At 42.8% G+C, this 16098-nt stretch overlaps 1 protein-coding gene across 1 annotated transcript in view; it reads left to right on the top strand.

Annotated features, from left to right (window-relative positions):
- The window catches only part of LOC115134114 (pleckstrin homology domain-containing family G member 7-like), a 50966-nt gene that overhangs the window by 7999 nt on the left and 26869 nt on the right, over positions 1-16098 (top strand). The window contains exon 4 of the mRNA XM_065022451.1: positions 15367-15485. Within this exon, the coding sequence (XP_064878523.1) occupies positions 15367-15485 (119 nt within the window). The remainder of the gene's footprint in view (positions 1-15366; positions 15486-16098) is intronic.

The following is a 16098-nucleotide window of genomic DNA, read 5'->3' as shown; positions in this document are numbered from 1 at the left end:
GCAGATGCTTGGAATTTAGAGTGGTAGAAAGTGGCTTTAGCAGCAGAGACAGAAGAGGAAAATGTAGAGAGGAGGGAGTGAAAGGATGCCAGGTCCGCAGGGAGGCGAGTTTTCCTCCATTTCCGCTCGGCTGCCCGGAGCCCTGTTCTGTGAGCTCGCAATGAGTCGTCGAGCCACGGAGCGGGAGGGGAGGACCGAGCCGGCCTGGAGGATAGGGGACATAGAGAATCAAGGGATGCAGAAAGGGAGGAGAGGAGGGTTGAGGAGGCAGAATCAGGAGATAGGTTGGAGAAGGTTTGAGCAGAGGGAAGAGATGATAGGATGGAAGAGGAGAGAGTAGCGGGGGAGAGAGAGCGAAGATTGGGACGGCGCGATACCATCCGAGTAGGGGCAGTGTGGGAAGTGTTGGATGAGAGCGAGAGGGAAAAGGATACAAGGTAGTGGTCGGAGACTTGGGGGGAGTTGCAGTGAGGTTAGTGGAAGAACAGCATCTAGTAAAGATGAGGTCGAGCGTATTGCCTGCCTTGTGAGTAGAGGGGGAAGGTGAGAGGGTGAGGTCAAAAGAGGAGAGGAGTGGAAAGAAGGAGGCAGAGAGGAATGAGTCAAAGGTAGACGTGGGGAGGTTAAAGTCGCCCAGAACTGTGAGAGGTGAGCCGTCCTCAGGAAAGGAGCTTATCAAGGCATCAAGCTCATTGATGAACTCTCCGAGGGAACCTGGAGGGCGATAAATGATAAGGATGTTAAGCTGCTTGAAAGGGCTGGTAACTGTGACAGCATGGAATTCAAAGGAGGCGATAGACAGATGGGTAAGGGGAGAAAGAGAGAATGACCACTTGGGAGAGATGAGGATCCCGGTGCCACCACCCCGCTGACCAGAAGCTCTCGGGGTGTGCGAGAACACGTGGGCGGACGAAGAGAGAGCAGTAGGAGTAGCAGTGTTATCTGTGGTGATCCATGTTTCCGTCAGTGCCAAGAAGTCGAGGGACTGGAGGGAGGCATAGGCTGAGATGAACTCTGCCTTGTTGGCCGCAGATCGGCAGTTCCAGAGGCTACCGGAGACCTGGAACTCCACGTGGGTCGTGCGCGCTGGGACCACCAGATTAGAGTGGCCGCGGCCACGCGGTGTGGAGCGTTTGTATGGTCTGTGCAGAGAGGAGAGAACAGGGATAGACAGACACATAGTTGACAGGCTACAGAAGAGGCTACGCTAATGCAAAGGAGATTGGAATGACAAGTGGACTACACGTCTCGAATGTTCAGAAAGTTAAGCTTACGTAGCAGGAATCTTATTGACTAAAATAATTCAAATGATACAGTACTGCTGAATCAGGGATCAGAAGACCATTTGTCAGAACCGCTTTTTTTTGGGGCATGGTTATTTTGCTGCAGGGGGGTGGTTTGGGGGACGAAGTGCCCCTCTTTGCAGGGGCTCGACTCAGTGGCAGAGGGGCCGACGCACAGAGGGCATTCTGACCGGCCACAATGAGACATGATGTCTTTGTGACCTGCTTGGAAATAAACTGCAATTAGTGCTGAACTGTTTTTGACAGATCCGCATGCAGTACTCTTCCACCACCACCAACATCACTTGCATTTACTGTAAGACTTATAGCCTGCTCAAGGTGCTGGTTAACTATAATATATGCCATGCTTTTATCCAAAGCAACTTACAGTTATGGTTGCATGCATTTTACGTATGGGTGGTCCTGGGAAAAGAACCCACTACCCTGGTGTAACAAGCACCAACTGAGCTTTGTATTGTTAACTCAGCACCCTTTGTGTGCTTATACATATAAGGGCCATAAGATGCGCCAGGGTCCACACTACCATGACTGATATTAGTTTACTAAAGAGAAGATAGTCCTAGAGAGGACAAAGAACAGTAGTTGCTCTCAGAGGTATTATCTGTGCTGAGGCGTTGACAGACATGGCAAGGGGAGAACTAACATACCACATGACTCGGGTCTCATTGTACACTTACAGAAGGACACTGCTGAGGTGTACACATTGGCTTGCTGCACCTCGTCTACACTCAAGTCAGTCAGTCTTCTGTTGGTGGTTTACATAAGATAAGTCCAGCTGGTTATATAAGCATACCATTACAGATACACAGCAGTTTCCTGAGGACATCCATACAATCCAAGGAAAATGACGATGGGTAGACTTTTTGGATAGGGTGAGACATTTTGGTAACAGACCATAAAATAAAATCAAGAACCAACATACTTCCGTTCCCTGTAGTTGTAGAACTGTTCCTGTTTGTGGGTTCTGTATACGCCATCATAAACAGCCATGGATTTTCAGCTGTTTGTCTTCCTTATGGTATCGTCATTTCTAGATAACCTTTCACCAAGCACAGCGAAAGTCTGTACTCCAAGTCTAACTAATGGTGCAGTATACACGATAACAAAATTATAACACCATTCACAATCTGAAAAAAATCCTAAATGATTATGCTTTACTCTCTCTTCAATCAAACAAACACTGGATTGTGTCTCACGTAACCCTAGTCTAACGTTACTATACTTTAAATTGTCATTCATTACTCAGCTATTAGGAAGGAATAAAAAATGGAAAAAAGTCTGGAATCATGGGTACGTTAACTAAACCCTTGAGCTTTTAGTTAAATAGAGCAACTGGAGAGAGAGTTAATCAAGACCTCATTATGAAAGCTATAAAGCCAGTGAGTAGTCTAGTCTAGTCACAGCACTGGTAGTGAATGTTAAACTGAATGACTAAAGACCAGCCTATCAGGTTGTTATTTGGGTCATCATTAACTACCCTCACTATTCCCCGGAAAGACAACTGAAATCTATCTTGTAAACTCAGAGGTAGCTACTGTGGTTGGTTTTATAGAGTGTGTACATACACTGAGTGTACAAAACATTAAGGACACCTGCTCTTTCCATGATATAGAATGACCAGGTGGAAGCTATGATCCCTTATTGATGTTACTTGTTAAAGCCACTTCAATCAGTGTAGATGAAGGGGAGGAGACAGGTTAAAGAAATATTTTTAAGCCTTTACACAATCCATGTCTCAATTGTCTATGTGTGCCATTCAGAGGGTGAATGGGCAAGACAAAATATTTAAGTGTTAATAGGTTTGTGTCAAGAACTACAACTCTACTGGGTTTTTCACGCTCAACAGTTTCCAGTGTGTATCAAGAATGGTCCACCACCCAAAGGACATCCATCCAACTTGACAAAACTATGGGAAGCATTGGAGTCAACATGGGCCAGCATCCCTGTGGAACGCTTTGACATCTTGTAGAGTCCAGGCCCCAACAAATTGATGCTGTTCCGAGGGCAAAAGGGGGGGGGTGCAACTACATTTTAGGAAGTTGTCCTTAATGTTTTGTACACTCAGTGTATTTATGCAGTGGTAGGGAAGTAAATTCAAGTAGGTACACACCTTTTATTACCAAAGCAAACAACATAACGAATGCATAAGATGTCAATACATAAATTCATTTATTGGCAATCCAATCTAATCCATTAATTCTGCATGATTTGAATGTGTCATTTGGATATTCTGTGTGTACCTGCAGTTCACCCTCAACAACAACACAAAGGGATGACGTGAAAACAGTTGAGAACAGTGGCTGTTCCAGCACTGCCTGGGGCGTCTTGGGTCTGGCAATGCTTTAGTTTCTTCCTCTGACAGAAGAGCTGAGGACTATAAAAGCACACACACACGCTCACACATGTGCGCAGGCGCTTTATGGTAATGTTTACCACAAACCCTCATGCACTTGCTAGTTCACAGTGCAGTGAGTGCATATGGTATTTCATCAATGTAGAAATGCCAAAAGGAATTCTGATATTTCCTGTTAAACCGTCTTCTTGGCAAATACTGTGAGAATATTCTGTCTGTTGATTCTGTTCCATTATGTTGTTAAATATACAGTAACTAATTTGTTACGCCATTACTCGTGTTCGTTATTACACCTGTATTATTTATACTGTACCTCCCTTTGACATACTGTATTGCTCACCTTGTATTACACCTTCTCTTATTATGTCATAAAGCATTGTTGTTATACCTTTATATGATGTGTGGGTCTAATCCTGAATGCTGATTGGTTAAATCCGCATTCCAGCTGTTGTCCATTCCACAAGTTACCACCGGCTAAATCTATGACTTTAAAATGCCTATTTACTCTGTTCCATCTGAATGCGCAATCCACTGTATCATCAGCCCAGCCAGGCAATTTATATACTTGATCTCCACTATAAAAAAGCATCTAGACATTATCTCACATTTCTTTTAGACTAACATTTTGTTTTCAACCGCAGAGATTTGTAAAACCTTGCTCTGTCTCTGACATTTGCAACATTGTTTCAATGTTCAAATTGGATCTCCTGCTGTCCCATAGTAATGAACGTGTCGGGACGAGACAGACAGACAGGCAGTGTTTCTCAGCCAGTTGAAATCATGAATCAGCTGGCATCATTTTAAACAAAAAAATGTAAATTGAAAAAAGGTCAAACAAAACGAAGTGCAGCTAGTTTGCAGTATTTCCAGCTTCAGTTAGGAATGATTATGTTGCTGTGTTGTTGGCTAGCTCCTCTGAACAATGGTGTCCTGACGTGTGAGCGAGCACATTTTGAACGGCAGGCGAAATCGCGTCTCATTAGCTCATTGTTATGGATGAATCCAAATAAGTCTCAACTAGAAAACAGCTTAAACAAATGAGAATCCAGCTACTTTTCTATTATTCTGGCTGCACTTTTTGATGTTACTGTAAGTTAGCCGTAGTTGGCTAGCTAGCAAGCAATGGATAAGAAATTTGCCAGCTAGTATGGCGTTGGAACTATTAGAATGAACAACTGGGTCGCGTCCATAAATACAGAACAAAAGACTGAACGACTGGGTTACATCCCTGGCAACCTCAATGGATAGAATGAACGACCAGCCGGATTGGGTAGCAACCCTAGATTTGTGTCGTGACTACTAAATCTTGTGGAAGAATGAAAAAGTATGCATAAATTCATCAAAATCTCTCTTTATAAAAAAATATATATTATTTTTAAAATGTTTAGGAGGTAGATCAGCTTTAATATTGCAGATAGATTGTAGCTTCTATCAATGTAATCGTCTGCATCACTTCCTTTTAGTATATACAGTGCCTTGCGAAAGTATTCGCCCCCCTTGAACTTTGCGACCTTTTGCCACATTTCAGGCTTCAAACATAAAGATATAAAACTGTATTTTTTTGTGAAGAATCAACAACAAGTGGGACACAATCATGAAGTGGAACGACATTTATTGGATATTTCAAACCTTTTTAACAAATCAAAAACTGAAGAATTGGGCGTGCAAAATTATTCAGCCCCCTTAAGTTAATACTTTGTAGCGCCACCTTTTGCTGCGATTACAGCTGTAAGTCGCTTGGGGATCAGTTTTGCACATCGAGAGACTGACATTTTTTCCCATTCCTCCTTGCAAAACAGCTCGAGCTCAGTGAGGTTGGATGGAGAGCATTTGTAAACAGCAGTTTTCAGTTCTTTCCACAGATTCTCGATTGGATTCAGGTCTGGACTTTGACTTGGCCATTCTACCACCTGGATATGTTTATTTTTGAACCATTCCATTGTAGATTTTGCTTTATGTTTTGGATCATTGTCTTGTTGGAAGACAAATCTCCGTCCCAGTCTCAGGTCTTTTTCAGACTCCATCAGGTTTTCTTCCAGAATGGTCCTGTATTTGGCTCCATCCATTTTCCCATCAATTTTAACCATCTTCCCTGTCCCTGCTGAAGAAAAGCAGGCCCAAACCATGATGCTGCCACCACCATGTTTGACAGTGGGGATGGTGTGTTCAGGGTGATGGGCTGTGTTGCTTTTACGCCAAACATAAAGTTTTGCATTGTTGCCAAAAAGTTCAATTTTGGTTCCATCTGACCAGAGCACCTTCTTCCACATGTTTGGTGTGTCTCCCAGGTGGCTTGTGGCAAACTTTAAACGACACTTTTTATGGATATCTTTAAGAAATGGCTTTCTTCTTGCCACTCTTCCATAAAGGCCAGATTTGTGCAATATACGACTGATTGTTGTCCTATGGACAGAGTCTCCCACCTCAGCTGTAGATCTCTGCAGTTCATCCAGAGTGATCATGGGCCTCTTGGCTGCATCTCTGATCAGTCTTCTCCTTGTATGAGCTGAAAGTTTAGAGGGACGGCCAGGTCTTGGTAGATTTGCAGTGGTCTGATACTCCTTCCATTTCAATATTATCGCTTGCACAGTGCTCCTTGGGATGTTTAAAGCTTGGGAAATCTTTTTGTATCCAAATCCGGCTTTAAACTTCTTCACAACAGTATCTCGGACCTGCCTGGTGTGTTCCTTGTTCTTCATGATGCTCTCTGCGCTTTTAACGGACCTCTGAGACTATCACAGTGCAGGTGCATTTATACGGAGACTTGATTACACACAGGTGGATTGTATTTATCATCATTAGTCATTTAGGTCAACATTGGATCATTCAGAGATCCTCACTGAACTTCTGGAGAGAGTTTGCTGCACTGAAAGTAAAGGGGCTGAATGATTTTGCATGCCCAATTTTTCAGTTTTTGATTTGTTAAAAAAGTTTGAAATATCCAATAAATGTCGTTCCACTTCATGATTGTGTCCCACTTGTTGTTGATTCTTCACAAAAAAATAGAGTTTTATATCTTTATGTTTGAAGCCTGAAATGTGGCAAAAGGTCGCAAAGTTCAAGTGGGCCGAATACTTTCGCAAGGCACTGTATATATATAAATTGCTCAAAAAAATAAAGGGAACACTAAAATAACACATCCTAGATCTGAATGAATGAAATATTCTTATTAAATACTTTTTTCTTTACATAGTTGAATGTGCTGACAACAAAATCACACAAAAATTATCAATGGAAATCAAATTTAGCAACCCATGGAGGTCTGGATTTGGAGTCACACTCAAAATTAAAGTGGAAAACCACACTACAGGCTGATCCAACTTTGATGTAATGTCCTTAAAACAAGTCAAACTGAGGCTCAGTAGTGTGTGTGGCCTCCACGTGCCTGTATGACCTCCCTACAACGCCTGGGCATAATCCTGATGAGTTGGCGGTTGAGGGATCTCCTCCCAGACCTGGACAGTCTGTGGTGCAACGTGGCGTTGGTGGATGGAGCGAGACATGATGTCCCAGATGTGCTCAATTGGATTCAGGTCTGGGGAACGGGCGGGCCAGTCCATAGCATCAATGCCTTCCTCTTGCAGGAACTGCTGACACACTCCAGCCACATGAGGTCTAGCATTGTCTTGCATTAGGAGGAACCCAGGGCCAACCGAACCAGCATATGGTCTCACAAGGGGTCTGAGGATCTCATCTCTGTTCCTAATGGCAGTCAGGCTACCTCTGGCGAGCACATGGAGGGCTGTGCGGCCCCCCAAAGAAATGCCACCCCACACCATGACTGACCCACCGCCAAACCGGTCATGCTGGAGGATGTTGCAGGCAGCAGAACATTCTCCACTGCGTCTCCAGACTGTCACGTCTGTCACATGTGCTCAGTGTGAACCTGCTTTCATCTGTGAAGAGCACAGATGTGAAGAGCACAGTGGCGAATTTGCCAATCTTGGTGTTCTCTGGCAAATGCCAAACGTCCTGCACCTGTGGACGTCGGGCCCTCATACCACCCTCATGGAGTCTGTTTCTGACCGTTTGAGCAGACACATGCACATTTGTGGCCTGCTGGAGGTCATTTTGCAGGGCTCTGGCAGTGCTCCTCCTGCTCCTCCTTGCACAAAGGTGGAGGTAGCGGTCCTGCTGCTGGGTTGTTGCCCTCCTACGGCCTCCTCCACGTCTCCTGATGTACTGGCCTGTCTCCTGATTGCGCCTCCATGCTCTGGACACTACGCGGACAGACACAGCAAACCTTCTTGCCACAGCTCGCATTGATGTGCCATCCTGGATGAGCTGCACTACCTGAGCCACTTGTGTGGGTTGTAGACTCCGTCTCATGCTAACACTAGAGTGAAAGCACCGTCAGCATTCAAAAGTGACCAAAACATCAGCCAGGAAGCATAGGAACTGAGAAGTGGTCTGTGGTTATCACCTGCAGAACCACTCCTTTATTGGGGGTGTCTTGCTAATTGCCTATAATTTCCAACTGTTGTCTATTCCATTTGCACAACAGCATTTGAAATGTATTGTCAATCAGTGTTGCTTCCTAAGTGGACAGTTTGATTTCACAGAAGTGTGATTGACTTGGAGTTACATTGTGTTGTTTAAGTGTTCCCTTTATTTTTTTGATCAGTGTATATACAGTACCAGTCAAAAGTTTGGACACACCTACTCATTCCAGGGTTTTTCTTTATTTTTACTATTTTCTACATTGTAGAATAATGGTGAAGACATCAAAACTATGAAATAACGCATATGGAATCATGTAGTAACCAAATAAGTGTTAAACAAATGAAAATATCTTATATTTGAGATTCTTCAAAGTAGCCAACCTTTACATTGATGACAGCTTTGCACACTCTTGGCATTCTCTCAACCAGCTTCATGAGATAGTCACCTGGAATGCATTTCAATTAACAGGTGTTCCTTGTTAAAAGTTAATTTGTGGAATTTATTTCCTTAACGCATTTAAGCCAATCAGTTGTGTTGTAAAAAGGTAGGGGTGGTATACAGAAGATAGCCCTATTTAGTAAAATACCAAGTCCATATTATAGCAAGAACAGCTCAAATAAGCAAAGAGAAACAACAGTCCATCATTACTTTAAGACATGAAGGTCAGTCAATCAAGAACATTTCAAGAACTTTGAAAGTTTCCTTAAGTGCAGTCGCAAAAACCATCAAGCACTATGATAAAACTGGCTCTCATGAGGACCGCCACAGGAAAGGAAGACCCATAGTTACCTCTGCTGCAGAGGATAAGTTCATTAGAGTTACCAGCCTCAGAAATTGCAGACCAAATAAATGCTTCACATAGTTCAAGTAACAGACACATCTTAACATCAACTGTTCAGAGGACCCTACGTGAATCAGGCCTTCATGGTTGAATTGCTTCAAATAAACCACTACTAAAGGACACCAATAATAAGAGGAGACTTGCTTGGGCCAAGAAACACAACCAATGGACATTAGATCGGTGGAAATCTGTCCTTTGGCCTGATGAGTCCAAATGTAAGGTTTTTGGTTCCAACTGCTGTGTCTTTGTGAGACACAGAGTCTGTGAATGGAGGATCTCTGCATGTGTGGTTCCCAATGTGAAGCATGCAGGAGGAGGTGTGATGGTGTGGGGGTGCTTTGCTGGTGACACTGTCAGTGTGGCTACCACAGCATTCTGCATCTATACGCCATCCCATCTGGTTTGCGCTTAGTGGGACTATGATTTGTTTTTCAACAGGACCCAATAAACCCCCAGGATGTGTAAGGGCTATTTGACCAAGAAGGAGCGTAATGGAGTGCTACATCAGATGACCTGGCCTTTGACCTCAACCCAATTGAGATGGTTTGGGATGAGTTGGACTGCAGAGTGAAGGAAAAGCAACCAACAAGTGCTCAGCATATGTGGTAACTCCTTCAAGACTATTGGAAAAGCATTCTTTGGCTACTTTAAAGAATCTCAAATATAAATATATTTTGATGTGTTTAATACTTTTTTGGTTACTATGTGATTCCATGTGTTATTTCATAGTTTTGATGTCTTCACTATTATTCTACAATGTAGACAATAATAGCAAAAAATAAAGAAAAACCCTTGAGTAGGTGTGTCCAAACGTTTGACTGGTAATGTACATACCTACACACATAAATACATACAGTTGAAGTTTATATACATCTTAGCCAAATACATTTAAACTCAGTTTTTCACAATTCCTGACAATTAATCAGATTAAAAATTCCCTGTCTTAGGTCAGTTAGGATCACCACTTTATCTTAGGAATGTGAAATGTCAGAATAATAGTAGAGAGAATGATTTATTTCAGCTTTCATTTTTTTCATCACATTCCCAGTGGATCAGAAGTTTACATACACTCAATTAGTATTTGGTAGCATTGCCTTTAAATTGTTTAACTTGGGTCAAACGTTTCAGGTAGCCTTCCACAAGCTTCTCACAATAAGTTGGGTGAATTTTGGCCCATTCCTCCTGACAGAGCTGGTGTAACTGAGTCAGGTTTGTAGGCTTCATTGCTCGCACACGCTTTTTCAGTTCTGCCCACAAATTTCCTATTGGATTGAGGTCAGGGCTTTGTGACCAAGCTTTAACTTCCTGACTGATGTCTTGAGATGTTGCTTCAATATATCCACATATTTTTCCTACCTTATGATGCCATCTATTTTGTGAAGTGCACCAGTCCCTCTTACAGCAAAGCACCTCCACAACATGATGCTGCCACCCTCGTGCTTCAGAGTTGGGATGGTGTTATTTGGCTTGCAAGCCACCCCCTTTTTCCTATAAACATAACGATGGTCATTATGGCCAAACAGTTCTATTTTTGTTTCATCAGACCAGAGGAGATTTCTCCAAAAAGTACGATCTTGTTCCCCATGTGCAGTTGCAAACCGTAGTCTGCTTTTTTATGGCGGTTCTGGAGCAGTGGCTTCTTCCTTGCTGAGCAGCCTTTCAGGTTATGTCGATATAGGACTCGTTTTACAGTGGATATAGATACTTTTGTACCTGTTTCCTCAAGCATCTTCACAAGGTCCTTTGCTGTTGTTCTGGATTTGCACTTTTAGCACCAAAGTACGTTCATCTCTAGGAGACAGAACACGTCTCCTTCCTGAGTGGTATGACGGCTGCGTGGTCCCATGGTGTTTATACTTGTGTACTATTGTTTGTACAGATGAACGTGGTACCTTCAGGTGTTTGGAAATTGCTCCTAAGGATGAACCAGACTTGTGGAGGTCTACAAAAAAAATGTATGTCAAGAAAAGAGGCACTGAGTTTGAAGGTAGGCCTTGAAATACATCCACAGTACACCTCCAATTGACTCAAAGGATGTCAATTAGCCTATCAGAAGCTTCTAAAGCCATGACACCATTTTCTGGAATTTTCCAAGCTGTTTAAAGGCACAGTCAACTTAGTGTATGTAAACTTCTGACCCACTGGAATTGTGATACATTGAATTATAAGTGAAGTTATCTGTCTGTAAACAATTTTTGGAAAAATGCAAATAAGTATTTAAACAAGCAAGATTTCTGGCTCTTACAGAACAGTAACTTCTTCTTTAAGAGGCTCCTCTGTCGTCCACTCGTTACCAGTATTAATGGCACCTGTTTGAACTTGTTATCAGTATAAAAGACACCTGTCCACAACCTCAAACAGTCACACTCCAAACTCCACTATGGCCAAGACCAAAGAGCTGTCAAAGGACACCAGAAACAAAATTGTAGACCTGCACCAGGCTGGGAAGACTGAATCTGCATTTTTTAATTTTTATTTATTTAACCAGGCAAGTCAGTTAAGAACAAATTCTTATTTTCAATGACGGCCTAGGAGCAGTGGGTTAACTGTCTGTTCAGGGGAAGAATGACAGATTTGTACCTTGTCAGCTCAGGGGTTTGAACTTGCAATCTTCCGGTTACTAGTCCAACGCTCTAACCACTAGGCTACTCTGCCGCCCCAGGTAAGCAGCTTGGTTTAAAGAAATCAAAAAAGAAAGAAAGCAATTATTAGGAAATGGAAGACATACAAGACCACTGATAATCTCCCTCGGTCTGGGGCTCCACGCAAGATCTCACCCCGTGGGGGGGGGGGGGACAAAATGATCACAAGAACGGTGAGCAAAAATCCCAGAACCTACTGAATGACCTGCAGAGAGCTGGGACCAAAGTAACAAAGCCTACCATCAGTAACACACTACGCCGCCAGGGACTCAAATCCTGCAGTGCCAGACGTGTCCCCCTGCTTAAGCCAGTACATGTCCAGGCCCGTCTGAAGTTCGCTAGAGAGCATTTGGATGATCCAGAAGAAGATTGGGAGAATGTCATATGGTCCGATGAAACCAAAATAGAACTTTTCGGTAAAAACTCAACTCGTTGTGTTTGGAGGACAAAGAATGCTGAGTTGCATCCAAAGAACACCATTCCTACTGTGAAGCATGGGGGTGGAAACATCATGCTTTGGGGCTGTTTTTCTGCAAAGGGACCAGGACGACTGATCCGTGTAAAGGAAAGAATGAATGGGGCCATGTATCGTGAGATTTTGAGTGAAAACCTCCTTCCATCAGCAAGGGCATTGAAGATTAAACGTGGCTGGGTCTTTCAGCATGACAATGATCCCAAACACACCGCCCGGGCAACGAAGGAGTGGCTTCGTAAGAAGCATTTCAAGGTCCTGGAGTGGCCTAGCCAGTCTCCAGATCTCAACCCCATAGAAAATCTTTGGAGGGAGTTGAAAGTCCGTGTTGCCCAGCAACAGCCCCAAAACATCACTGCTCTAGAGATCTGCATGGAGGAATGGGCCAAAATACCAGCAACAGTGTGTGAAAACCTTGTGAAGACTTACACAAAACGTTTGACCTCTATCATTGCCAACAAAGGGTATATAACAAAGTATTGAGATAAACTTTTGTTATTGACCTAATACTTATTTTCCACCATAATTTGCAAATAAATTCATTAAAAATCCTACAATGTGATTTTCTGGATTTATTTTCTCATTTTGTCTGTCATAGTTGAAGTGTACCTATGATGAAAATTACAGGCCTCTCTCATCTATTAAGTGGGGGAACTTTCACAATTGGTGGCTGACTAAATACTTTTTTGCCCAGAAAAACACATGTCAAAAATGTTAGAAATTGATTTGCATTTTAATGAGGGAAATAAGTATTTGACCCCCTCTCAATCAGAAAGATTTCTGGCTCCCAGGTGTCTTTTATACAGGTAACGAGCTGAGGTTAGGAGCACACTCTTAAAGGGAGTGCTCCTAATCTCAGCTTGTTACCTGTATAAAAGACACCTGTCCACAGAAGCAATCAATCAATCAGATTCCAAACTCTCCACCCTGGCCAAGACCAAAGAGCTCTCCAATGATGTCATGGACAAGATTGTAGACCTACACAAGGCTGGAATGGGCTACAAGACCATCGCCAAGCAGCTTGGTGAGAAGGTGACAATAGTTGGTGCGATTATTCGCAAATAGAAGAAACACAAAAGAACTGTCAATCTCCCTCGGCCTGGGGCTCCATGCAAGATCTCACCTTGTGGAGTTGCAATGATCATGAGAACGGTGAGGAATCAGTCCAGAACTACACGGGAGGATCTTGTCAATGATCTCAAGGCAGCTGGGACCATAGTCACCAAGAAAACAGTTGGTAACACACTATGCCGTGAAGTGAAATCCTGCAGCGCCCGCAAGGTCCCCCTGCTCAAGAAAACACACATACATGTCCGTCTGAAGTTTGCCAATGAACATCTGAATGATTCAGAGGACAACTGGGTGAAAGTGTTGTGGTCAGATGAGACCAAAATGGAGCTCTTCGGCATCAACTCAACGCGCCATGTTTGGAGGAGGAGGAATGCTGCCTATGACCCCAAGAACATCATCCCCACAGTCAAACATGGAGGTGGAAACATTATGCTTTGGGGGGGGGGGTTTCTGCTAAGGGGACAGGCCAACTTCACCGCATCAAAGGGACGATGGACGGGGCCATGTACCGTCAAATCTTGGGTGAGAACCTCCTTCCCTCAACCAGGGCATTGAAAATGGGTCGTGGATGGGTATTCCAGCATGACAATGACCCAAAACACACAGCCAAGGCAACAAAGGAGTGGCTCAAGAAGAAGCACATTAAGGTCCTGGAGTGGCCTAGCCAGTCTCCAGACCTTAATCCCATAGAAAATCTGTGGAGGGAGCTGAAGGTTCGAGTTGCCAAACGTCAGCCTCGAAATCTTAATAACAAAATCCCTCCTGAGATGTGTGCAAACCTGGTGGCCAACTATGAGAAACGTCTGACCTCTGTGATTGCCAACAAGGGTTTTGCCAAGTACTAAGTACTAAGTCATATTTTGCAGAGGGGTCAAATCCCTCATTAAAATGCAAATCCGTTTATTGAAAGTCAATATATATAAAAGACTATTGAAAAAAATAAAAAGAGTTCTTAACAGGGCGTGTTTTGTTTTTACCCTCGCAGGTGTCGTCAGGTGCGTTTTTCTGGATTTTGTTGTTGTTTTTCTGTCTCAACTGTTCAAATAAACCTACCATTAAATTTATAGACTGATAATTTCTTTGTCAGTGGGCAAACATACAAAATCAGCAGGGGATCAAATACTTTATTCCCTCAATGTGGTCTAATTTACAGATATTGAATATTGCATTTTTATTTTGAGGCAATCTGCACTGCTGTTTTCAGTCCGCCGTCTTGGAATCAAACCTTTTTTAATTGTCACGACTTCCGCCGCAGTCAGTTCCTCTCCTTGTTCCGGCGGCGTTCGGCGGGCGACGTCACCAGTCTTCTAGCCATCACTGATCCACCTTTCATTTTCCATTTGTTTTGTCTTGTTTTCCCACACACCTGGTTTACATTCCCTCATTACGTTACGTGCATATAGCCCTCTGTTCCCCCCATGTCTGTGTGTGGAATTGTTTGTTGTAACGTGTATGTGCATTATAGACTGGTCTGCGACAGGTTATTTCAACCCATATTTTGTTGTTCTGGGTGCCGTCAGTTTTGCCTCATTAAACCGCTCCGGTTATTACCCAGTTCTGCTCTCCTGCGCCTGACTTCCCTGCAGCCAGTCACGCACCTCTTACATTAATGAAAATATGTAAATCATTATTTGAATATGTTGGTAACCCGTTGTATAAAAGTGATAATGCCCGAGAAGTTGGTGTTTGGAGGATATATTGGCACGGTTTGACAACCCTCGACTTCGTCTCGGACTAACAACACCCGTGCCAATATATCTTCCAACCGCGGCTTCTCGGGCATTATCACTTAAATATAGGTCACTTTGACATACAGCATACCTCACACTTAAAATACAGTTAGTCACACTAGTTAGAAAGGCCTTGGACAAACAAAATACATCTCATGTAAAATAAAATGTATATAGTATGTAGAAGCCTAGGTATTGTTGTACATTAGTTTACTCCAATTAGGGGAGGGGTGATGGTAGGGTTAGGGGAAAATAATAAAGAAGCTAATTATTATTTGATTTTTAAAATATTTCAAATAATAGACAATTACATTGATAGAAGCCACAATCTATCTTTAATATTAAAGCTGATCTACCCCCTACATTTTTTAAAATAAATACTATGGGGCCTTATTGGTCAGTTTTGTATAGAGACCAGCTCTTATTGATCAGAATGGTCTAGAAATGGGCTGTTATTGGTCAGAATGTTCTAGAAACTGTCTCTCTCTCTCTTCATACCCTATTCCCAAGACTACAGGAGAGGAGGCGGAGTTCTGTGGTGGTCAGTCTGCCCGGATTGGATGTTTCGCCGGGGGACCTGTTTGTGTCCAATGGGGTGGCAGACCTACTGAATCTCTCCAACTTTTCAGGTTAACACTGAAGCTGCTTTTTTGCACTTTATTGCTACATTTTGGTTAACAGCTTGTTGATTGCTTTTAAAACCAGATTGTAGGCCTACAGTGATCAGTGTTGTTTTTTATAGCTATTATTTTACAGTTACCTTGCTATGACTTAAGTAACTGCATCAGAAGTTCACTTCTTACACAAATATAAGCAACATTCATCAACTATGTTCAGATTATTACCACTTGCAGCGGGATTTTGTAATAAAATCCTGTCTACATACAGTGGAGAGAACAAGTATTTGTACACTGCCAATTTTGCAGGTTTTCCTACTTACAAAGCATGTAGAGGTCTGTAATTTTTATCATAGGTACACTTCAACTGTGAGAGACGGAAGCTAAAACAAAAATCCAGAAAATCATATTGTATGATTTTTAAGTAATTAATTTGCATTTTATTGCATGACATAAGTATTTGATACATCAGAAAGGCAGAAGTTAATATTTGGTACAGAAACCTTTGTTTGCAATTACAGAGATCATATGTTTCCTGTAGTTCTTGACCAGGTTTGCACACACTGCAGCAGGGATTTTGGTCCACTCCTCCATACAGACCTCCAGATCCTTCAGGTTCCGGGTT

The sequence above is a fragment of the Oncorhynchus nerka genome, linkage group LG9a (assembly GCF_034236695.1).
Source record: "Oncorhynchus nerka isolate Pitt River linkage group LG9a, Oner_Uvic_2.0, whole genome shotgun sequence".
Classification (NCBI taxonomy): Eukaryota; Metazoa; Chordata; class Actinopteri; order Salmoniformes; family Salmonidae; genus Oncorhynchus; species Oncorhynchus nerka.
Note: the sequence above shows the minus strand (reverse complement) of the source record. Positions and strands in the feature narration are given on the sequence as shown.